The following is a 9,486-nucleotide window of genomic DNA, read 5'->3' on the forward strand; positions in this document are numbered from 1 at the left end:
GGGCAAGGGGCAGAGAAATAGGCACACCATGCAGATGGGTTTGCTGCAAGCTGCCGGGGTCCAGAAAGCAGCCAGTCCCAAGCAGGGATGGCATACGAGACTACACGGCAGATCAGCGGCCACGCAGGGGACAGAGACAGAGACAGATAAACGAACATACCATACAGAGTTAAGTTAGACATTTATTAGACGGACTGTGAAGGGGAAGGAAAAAGGGGAAAAGGGGGAGAGAGGGAGCGAAGGGGAGAGAGGGAGGAAGTTGGCAGTTTCTCCAAGAGAGGGGACTGGAAGAGGAAGAGTGGGTCTCTGAGGCTGCAAGCAGGATGGGAATGGGCGTGGCTTGTCTCTTAAAGAGACAGAACAATCATTATAGTCATTCTCTTTTGGGTATGAAGTTTGGGGATTGTTAGTAATGTATAGCTGCTTCCTCATGTTAAAAGCTTATATCCTTCCTGCTACAAGATGTCCAAGTGACTTGAGTACCCCAATGTCTGTACAAAAGAACCTGGTATACAGAAACAATAAACAGCAGTTCTATTGTCATGGGAGAATGAAACAAACTCTTAGCTCCTAAAACACCAGAAGTGTGAAGATCCTGATCACTCCTTGGGTACATGAACTTTGTGGAGGCTCATTTCTCAGCCAATGAGCTTAACGTTCTCATGGGGCATCGTTAGTCTTGGGTAGGAACCTTTGAAAGTCCCGCCTATAGCTCTAGCATATCTTTTCCTTTCTGCTTTGTACCCTTCCACCTGAGAAAGTAGTTTCCGCTTACTTTGCCCTCCTTAGTTCACTCCACCCTCTCCAGTTCACTCTGCCCACTCCGCCTACTCTGCCCACTCCGCCCTCTCTCCGTGCAGGAGGGAGGTCCTACCTTCCCCTCTCCCAGCATGCAATGTTTCAATCTGCATAAACCTGTACGGATCTAAGAAGCGAACTGCCGAACTGCCGTCCTGTGACTTGCGGGAGTTATCTTCACTTAGGTTAGCTTCTGGCTGGTTTCTTTTGTGCCATGTCTGATAAGAAAAAGCCAGACCGAGGCCCTAGTGGCTCAGATGATAAAAGTGATGGAAATAGAGGCCGTTTACTGGAGCAGTACTCCCTGGAAGAAATCCTGACGTCTTTGGCGTGGCTGGTCTTCATTGCTGCCACAGCAGGTTTTCTGGCCTTCCAGTTCATCGTAAATGACATTTATGAGGAGGAGGAGGCGTATGAGAGGGATGTGGCCTGGATAGCCAAGCAAAGCAGGCTTATGTACCCTACCGACGACGAGGAGGATGAGGACACTGAGGATGAAGACATCACGGATGATGACATGGAGGACGAGGACCTTGAAGAATTGGAGAACCAGATGGAGGAGGCAGAGGAATACAGGGCAGAAGATGAGACACGCATGGAAGAGGGTGCCAGAGCTATCTACCTCATCGACTCAGCAACCTTTACCGGTAAGTTACCCATGGCCCTTAATCTGGATTCAGGTTGGGTGTTTTCTTAACCACATCCAGAGTAAAGACCACCTCAGAGTTGGGCTCATTCTTCAGTACCATTCCTGTCTCTTATCCCCTCCCCCTCTCCACTCAGCTACCATCCTCCTCTTCCCATTCCTAAAGCTGCTCCCCCAGCTTCCCTTTATGCACCCTTGCTCTATCTACTCTGCTTCCTTCTCCACACCCCTTTAGCAACTTTCCACTCCCTACACCCATCCCCTTCCATACTAGCCTTTTCTCTCCATTCCTTTCCCAGCTCCCTCCCCCTCTCATCTTAGCTTTTTTTCCCTGCTACCATCCGGCTCCCTGTAACCATTTTGTATTTTTCTTCTCCCTGCTCCCATCCCCCATCCCCCTGACTGCTCCCCTTTTTGCAACTTTCTTCTCCCTGCCCCCGCCCTTGCACCTGGCTCCTCTTTTTGCGCCTTTCTTCTCCAAGCCCCATCCCTCTCCCTGCTCCCCGTTTTGCGCCTTTCTTCTCCAAGCCCCATCCCCCTCCCTGCTCCCCTTTTTTCGCCTTTCTTCGCCAAGCCCCATCCCCCTACCTGCTCCACTTTTTCCGCCTTTCTTCTCCCTTCCCCATCCCCCTCCCTGCTCCCCTTTTTGCGCCTTTCTTCTCCAAGCCCCATCCCCCTCCCTGCTCCCCTTTTTGCGCCTTTCTTATCCAAGCCCCCTCCCCCTGCCTGCTCGGCTTTTAGCGCCTTCTCCCATCCCCCATCCCCCTGACTGCTCCCTTTTTGCAACTTTCTTCTCTCTGCCCCGCCCTTGCACCTGGCTCCTCTTTTGGCGCCTTTCTTCGCCAAGCCCCATCCCCCTCCTTGCTCCCCTTTTTGCACCTTTCTTCTCCCTTCCCCCATCCCCCTCCGTGCCCCTCTTTTTGCGCCTTTCTTCTCCAAGCCCCATCCCCCTCCCTGCTCCACTTTTTCTGCCTTTCTTCTCCCTTCCCCATCCCCCTCCCTGCTCCCCTTTTTGCGCCTTTGTTCTCCAAGCCCCATCCCCCCCCCTGCTCCCCTTTTTGTGCCTTTCTTCGCCAAGCCCCATCCCCCTCCCTGCTCCACTTTTTCCGCCTTTCTTCTCCCTTCCCCATCCCCCTCCCTGCTCCCCTTTTTGCGCCTTTCTTCTCCAAGCCCCCTCCCCCTCCCTGCTCCCCTTTTAGCGCCTTTCTTCTCCCATCCCCCATCCCCCTGACTGCTCCCTTTTTGCAACTTTCTTCTCTCTGCCCCGCCCTTGCACCTGGCTCTTCTTTTTGCGCCTGTCTTCGCCAAGCCCCATCCCCCTCCCTGCTCCTCTTTTTGTGCCTTTCTTCTCCCTTCCCCCATCCCCCCTGCTCCCCTTTTTGCGCCTTTCTTCTCCAAGCCCCATCCCCCTCCCTGCTCCACTTTTTCTGCCTTTCTTCTCCCTTCCCCATCCCCCTCCCTGCTCCACTTTTTCCGCCTTTCTTCTCCCTTCCCCATCCCCCTCCCTGCTCCCCTTTTTGCGCCTTTCTTCTCCAAGCCCCATCCCCCTCCCTGCTTCCCTTTTTGCGCCTTTCTTCTCTCTGCCCCCGCCCTTGCACCTGGCTCCCCTTTTTGCGCCTTTCTTCTCCAAGCCCCATCCCCCTCCCTGCTCCCCCTTTTTGCAACTTTCTTCTCCCTTCCTCCATCCCCATCCCCCTCCCTCTCCCCTTTTTGTGCCTTTCTTCTCCCTGCCCCATCCTCCTCCCTGCCCCCCTTTTTGTACCTTTCATCTTCCAGCACCCACCCCCTGCCTGCTCCTGTTTTTAGTTCCTTTCTTCTCCCTGCCCCCATCCCCTGACACATCTTCCTCTCCTCTCCCTTTTTCCTGCCTTTCTTCTCCAAGCCCCCATCCCCCTTGCTGTTCCCCTTTCCCCTTTCTTCTCCTTGCCACATCTCCCTGACTGTTTCCCCTTTTGCACCTCTCTTCTCCCTGCCTTGCTCCCTTTTTTGCACCTTCCTTATCCCTACCCCCATCCCCGTCTGCCCCCCTTCCCCCCCCTAACCCTCCTTCTCCCTTCCCCTATCCTCCTCCCACCTCCCCTTTTTTTCCCTTTCTTCTCTAAGCCCCACCCTTGCTACCCTTTTATGCCTTCCTTATCCCTTCCCCCATCCCTGTCTGCCCCCTTCCCCCCAACCTCCTTCTCCCTTCCCCATCCTCCCCCACCTCCCCTTTTTGCCCCTTTCTTCTCTATCCCTCCCCTCCCCCACCCTTTTATGCCTTCCTTATACCTGCCCGTGTTTGCGCCTCTTTTTGCAACTTTCTTTTCCCTGCCCCCCCCTCGCCCTTGCAGCTGCTCTCCTTTTTGTCCCTTTCTTCTCCCTGTCCCCATCCCCCTCCCTGTTCCCAATTTTAGTTCCTTTCTTTTCCCTGCCCCATCCCCCTGCCTGCTCCCCTTTTTGCAACTTTCTTCTTCCTTCTCCCATCCTCCTAGCATCTCCCCTTTTTGTGTCTTCCTTACCACTGCACCCATCCCCCTGCCTGCTTTCCCTTTTCGTGCCTTTTTTCCTCCCTCCCTATCCCTCTCCCTGCTCTGGATTTTAGTTCCTTTCTTCTCCCTGTCCCCATCCCCCTCCATGCTAACCTTTTTGAGCTTTCTTCTCCAAGCCCCATCCCCAGACTGCTCCCCTTTTCGTGCCTTTCTTCTCCCTGCACCCATCCTCCTCCCTGCCCCATTTTTGCACATTTCATCCTTGGGCACCCATACCCCTGCCTTTTTTTTTCTCCCTCCCCATCCCCCTACCTGCTCCCTTTTTCCTGTCTTCTCCCTGCCCCAACCCGTGCCTACTACCCTTTTTGTGCCTTTCTTCTCTCTGCCCCTTCCTCCTGCATTCTCCCATTTTTGCACCTTCTCCCTTAACCCATCCTCCTCTTAGCTCCCCTTTTTGCACCTTTCTTCTCCAAGCCCCATCCCCCACCTGCTTCTTTTTTTTGCGTGGTTTTTACCCCTGTACCTATCTCCCCCTGCCTGTTTCACTTTTTTTGTGCCTTTGTTTTCCCTGCCCCATCCCCCTACCTGTACCTCTTTTTGTGTCTTTCTTCTTTCTCCCCCATCCCCCTGCCTGTTCCCCCTTTTCAGCATTTCTTCCCCTAGCCCCCATACCACCCTGCTCCCCTTCTTGTGCCTTTTTTCTCCAAACCCCATCCCCCAACTGTTGCCTTTTGTGCCTTTCCTTTCTCAGCTCCCTCCCCCTGCTCCCCTTTGTATGTCCCACCTCTCTCTCCATCCTCCTATCCCCTTCCCTGCTCCCCTTTTTGTGACTTTCTTCTCAGTGCTCTCCACCCCCTTCTTGCTCCCATGTTTGCACCTTTTTGTCCCTTTCTTTTTCCCAGCTCCCCTCCCCATTGTCACTCCCCTCTTTGAGCCTTTTCTCTCCCTGCTCTGTCCCCCTCCCATTTTAGCTTCCTTTTCTACCTCCTAACATCCCCTCCCTGCTCCCCTTTTTTGTGCCTTCCCTCTCCAGCACCCATATCCTTACCTCTTCCCCTTTTCCTGCCTTTTATCCCTATGCTCCCATTCTAATCCCTACTCTCACCCCCTCCCTGATCCTCCTTTTCCTACCTCACCTCTTCCTTCTTCCCTCCCCCTTGCTGCTCCTATTTTTGCATAGTTCCTCTCCCAGTTCCCCTCAACCTCCCTGCTCCTTTTTTTCCAGTCTTTCTTCTCCCTGCTCCCTCCCCGCCCTCATCCCCTTCTCATACCTTACCTCTTCGAGATCCCCTCCCCCTCTATGTTTCCATTTTTCTACCTTTAATCCCCAGTTCCCCTCCCCCTCCCTGGTCTTCCTTTTTGGGCCTTTACTCCCCGGAGCCTCTCCCCTCCATACTCCCCTTTTTTTGGTGCCTTTCAGCTCCCTTCGTGCTCCCCTGTTAGTGATTTCCCTTCTTTACTTCTCCCTGATCCCTCACTCCCCTGCTCCCCTTTTGGGCCTTCCTTTCCCTCATCCCTCTCCTACCTATACCCCTTTTAGCCCCTTTCTTGTCCCCTCCCTGCCTTCATTTTTGCCCCCCTTTCTCCCTGTTTCCTCCCTCTCCCTGCTCCCTCTTTCCATGCGTTTCCTTCCCTTGTCCCCATCTCCCCCCCCCCTTTTACACATTTCTGCTCCCTGAGCCCTCTCTCTCATGGCTCCCTTTTTCTGTGCCTTATCTCTCCCTGCTCCCTGCTTCTTGCCTTTCTTTCCCACATTTTGCTTCTTCATTCCCCTCCCTCCACTCACCTCAGTTTCCCTGCCCCCTTCTGGCTTTTCTTATCTCCTAATTCCTTTACCCCATCCCTCTCCTCTTCCCATCTCCCTCCTGCTCCCTACTACCCTAATTTCCCTGCCCCTTCCTGCTTCTTTTATCTCCTAATTCCTTTACCCCATCCCTCTCCCCTTCCCATCTCCCTTGGCCTCCCTACTACCCTGATTTCCTCACCACCCTGCTCTCTGCCTCTTTCCTTTTCCTTCTATCATCTCCCCCTCCCCTGTCAATTCCCTCACTTCACTCTCCCTGTTCCCTTTCCCTCCCCTTCCTTGTGCCCCCTTCCTGCCTCTGCTCCCCCTCTCATCTCACCACTCCAATTCATTACCCCCTCTTGGTTTTTCTCTCCCCATCCCTCCCCCATCTCTGCTCTTCTCTCTTCCTGCCCTCTACCTCCTGCCTCTCCCCTAGCCTCATTCCTTTTTTCCACCCTTCCCTCTTTTCCATCTTCCCCTCCCTGTTCCCCCACTTACTGCTCCTTCCTCCTTACATCTCTGCTTTCTTGCTGCCTCTCCTCCTTTCCTCTGTCCTTCACCCATTCTCCTCCTTCCCCTCTCTGATGTCCTGCATCCCTCTCCATCTGTGCTTCTACTTCCTGCCTATCCTCCTCTTTGTTTCTCCCCTCTCCCACTCTGCTCTCCTTTACATCTTACCTCACCTTATTCCCCCTCCTCTTCTTGCACCTCCATCTTTGTCCTTTCCATCCCCTTTCCCCATCCATCTATCCTCCCCTCTCCCTCCATGCTCCCCTCCCTTTCCTGTTCCCCTTCCTGTCTCTCTTCCCCCTCTTCCCTTTCCTCTCCCATCCCTTGCCCCTCTTTGTTTTTCCTACTGCCTGCTCCTCTCTGCCCACCTGATTGATTCCCTTACCTACTTCATGCCTCCTCCTGTGTATGTCTCCTTTCCTCATTTCCCTCTCTCCACTTCCTCGTTATTCTGGGATCCTCTTCCTTTCTGTCACCCACTTCCCTTCTGTTCCATCTCCCCTTCATCATCCATCTCCTCCCTTCCCTCTCTCCTCTGCTCTTCCCTTCTTTCTCTCCTTTCTTCTTCACGCTTTCCTCTCCCATTCCCCTCTATCTTCCTCCATATCCCCTTTCCCCTCTGGATCTCCCTTTCCAATGGTACTCCCTCTGTTGAAGTAGGAGCGGTGGGCTGCTTCCGGGCACCCCAGCCGCCCACATGGCTAGCTTAGCTTATGCCCCGAAATAATTACATGGAAACTGTTTTCTTTTAAACACCGCTTGGCCCATTATATCTAGCCTTTTCTCGGCTAACTCGCACCTGGACTAGCCCATTTCTAATAATCTGCTGTAGCCCACCAGCTGGCTTACCAGGAATGATCTTAACCTCTGTCTGTCTGGAGTGGGAGAATCATGGGGACTCTCTGACTCAGCTTCTTTCTCCCAGCCTTCCATTCTGTTTACTCCACCCACCTAAGGGTGGGCCTATCAAATGGGCCTAGCAGTTTCTTTATTGCTTAACCAATGAAATCAACAGATTGATATATGACACTCCCACATCATCCCTCCTCCCATTTCTCCCTTCCCTTTTCCCCTTCTCTTTCTCTCCTTCCATCTCCTTTCCTCCCCTTTTCCCCTCTCCCTCCTCCCTTCACTCTCTCTTTCCCATCCCTTCTCCAAGTCCCCTTCTTTTTCTCTTCCACCCTCCTCTTTAAAGGGAGGTCCCATTTGGGAGGCAAGGAACAGAGCAGAATGGGAATGTCAGAGCTGTGGGCAGACAAGGCTGAATTCAGATAAGGCTAGGTATCTGAGGACCCTGGAATCCAACCAGCAGGGGCTTATCTAGCCCTAGGTAACCAGGAAGAACAAAGTGGTAGTGAAGTTCTTTGCCTCTGTTGGAGCATCTTTCTCAAATGCAGGCCATGTTGAGAGCTTGCCTAGCCTTGTTGAATAATAGTAGAGTTTGAAAAGTAGGTGCCAGTGTTTTTTTATTTTATTTTAATTTTTAGAGAGATTAGTACTTTGATGATTATATTCTGCTAAAAATACAACAAATACAGACTGGAGATTTTGATACCCTTATGTCCCATGGGTTGTGAATAATAAACTATGTATACAGGAAAAGCTGTCAACATGCAGATTTATTTTAGGATGAAGACATGTTGGGACCATAGACGTGTTTCTAAATTGCTCTCTCTTGTTCATTTTTATGTTCTCCAGGTGTTCCTAACCGTAAATTAAGGAAGAATATAATCAGGTTTAATGTGCTTAATTTCTTCCGTGAGCCTAATTTCCTGGTGCCTATACCAAGAGAATCGGAAGAGCCAATTGAATGTGAGTGTGAAGATGCTGATGAAGATGCTGCTGAAGCTGCCGAGGAGAAGGAAGAGGAAGGAGATGAAACTGCGAAACCGGAAGGGGAGTTGAAAGAGGACCTGGACTCCAGAGAGGACTCCCTGCCTTAGGAACACAGGTACTGGCTGCTCCCACTAACCATTCCTAACATAGCCCTGAGCTTCATGGTTTTTGAAATATGTTTTTGGCAAGCAAAACAGTTGTTAAATTTTCGTATTATTAAATATTGAATTAAATAAGTATTAAATTTATTTAAGATTAAACTAAAATAGCTTACTATTCATAATGTGCTCATATGTTAAGCAGGAGTCAGTTGTTTGTAGATGCAAGTCCTTTAGACTAAGAGATTGCTTACTATGGATGGGAGTTTTCAGACTTGGTAGTAAAAGATGAAGAAGAGAAATTCTGTCTGCATTGGGTGGATATTGTTCTTATAGTGCTAATAAAAGTTGGGAAAAATTTAAGTGTTTCAAGTGAAATCACATCTCATGATTCATTTGTAAGTTAACAGCCTAGTTTTGATTTTACTATCTTAAATGACATAAAAGTAAACAAATACATACAGTTTTTACTGAATTGGGAATTAGGCATTATATTTCCTGTGTTCATCTTTGACTCTTTTTGTCTTTCTGAATTTTCCCATTTCTAGGCCTGGCTTTAAAGAGATGAAATTTTGTATTTAAAAAAAATAATCTTTTTCAAATTTAATTTTTGATTTAAACTTTTGATTTAATTTTAGGTTAAAAATTTTTAAATGAGAATTTAAAAGAGATGAAAATCTCATTTTAAAGAGGCAACATATGAGTAGCTGGGGGCCTACGGGAATGTACAGGGCTGATATATAAACATATAAAGTATTCTGCTCTGAGAAGCAATAAAGAGAAAGACAAAACAGGCCTTTACAGTGATTGCCAGTAGGATAGTGAGGTTGATAGGACCAGATTACAGAAGCTATCAAACTTATGGGAACTCTGATAACTAAAGATTGGTTAGGGAAGAACAGAAGGGAAATGTTTTAGTTGTTACTTGTTGAGAGACAAGGCAGTTCATAGAATTGGAAGTCAGCAGTGCCTTTTAAAGGGATACAAATATTGCTTGTCTCTTACTTCCTCCTACAGTTGCAAAGCCCAGAAGAAAGAAATGGATGGAGGAAGAGGAAATGGTTTTCACTTGTTTTCTCAGTTTTAGTAGTCTAGGAAACTGATTTTGTTCTAAAGTTCATTACACCGATGTCATCAACAGACATCTGACCACACAGTAACCTTTTATAGATAAGTAAGGCTATGTTTGTTCATGTTAAAAATAAAAGTTTGACTTGCATTAACTACAGTCCTTTCATGTTAATGTTAATTCACATTTTAAAAAAGCTATTCAGTTTTGCCCCATTTTGAAAAAGAAAAGCCACTAGCTTATCAGGATACTAAATAATACTGATGGGTCACTGT

The 9,486-nt window shown here is 49.6% G+C and overlaps 1 protein-coding gene across 1 annotated transcript; it reads left to right on the forward strand.

The window, feature by feature from the left end:
• Window positions 1-1,012: 1,012 nt before the first annotated feature.
• On the forward strand, window positions 1,013-8,151 carry LOC121437113 (tumor rejection antigen P815A-like). The gene is made up of 2 exons (XM_041636948.1): window positions 1,013-1,445; window positions 7,907-8,151. Exons 1-2 carry the CDS (start codon window positions 1,013-1,015, stop codon window positions 8,149-8,151), a joined length of 678 nt encoding a protein of 225 aa, XP_041492882.1.
• The last annotated feature ends 1,335 nt before the right edge of the window (window positions 8,152-9,486 follow it).

This window comes from Microtus oregoni, unplaced genomic scaffold (genome assembly GCF_018167655.1).
Source record: "Microtus oregoni isolate MIOR12 unplaced genomic scaffold, Mior012 000050F_ref0000143, whole genome shotgun sequence".
Taxonomy (NCBI): Eukaryota; Metazoa; Chordata; class Mammalia; order Rodentia; family Cricetidae; genus Microtus; species Microtus oregoni.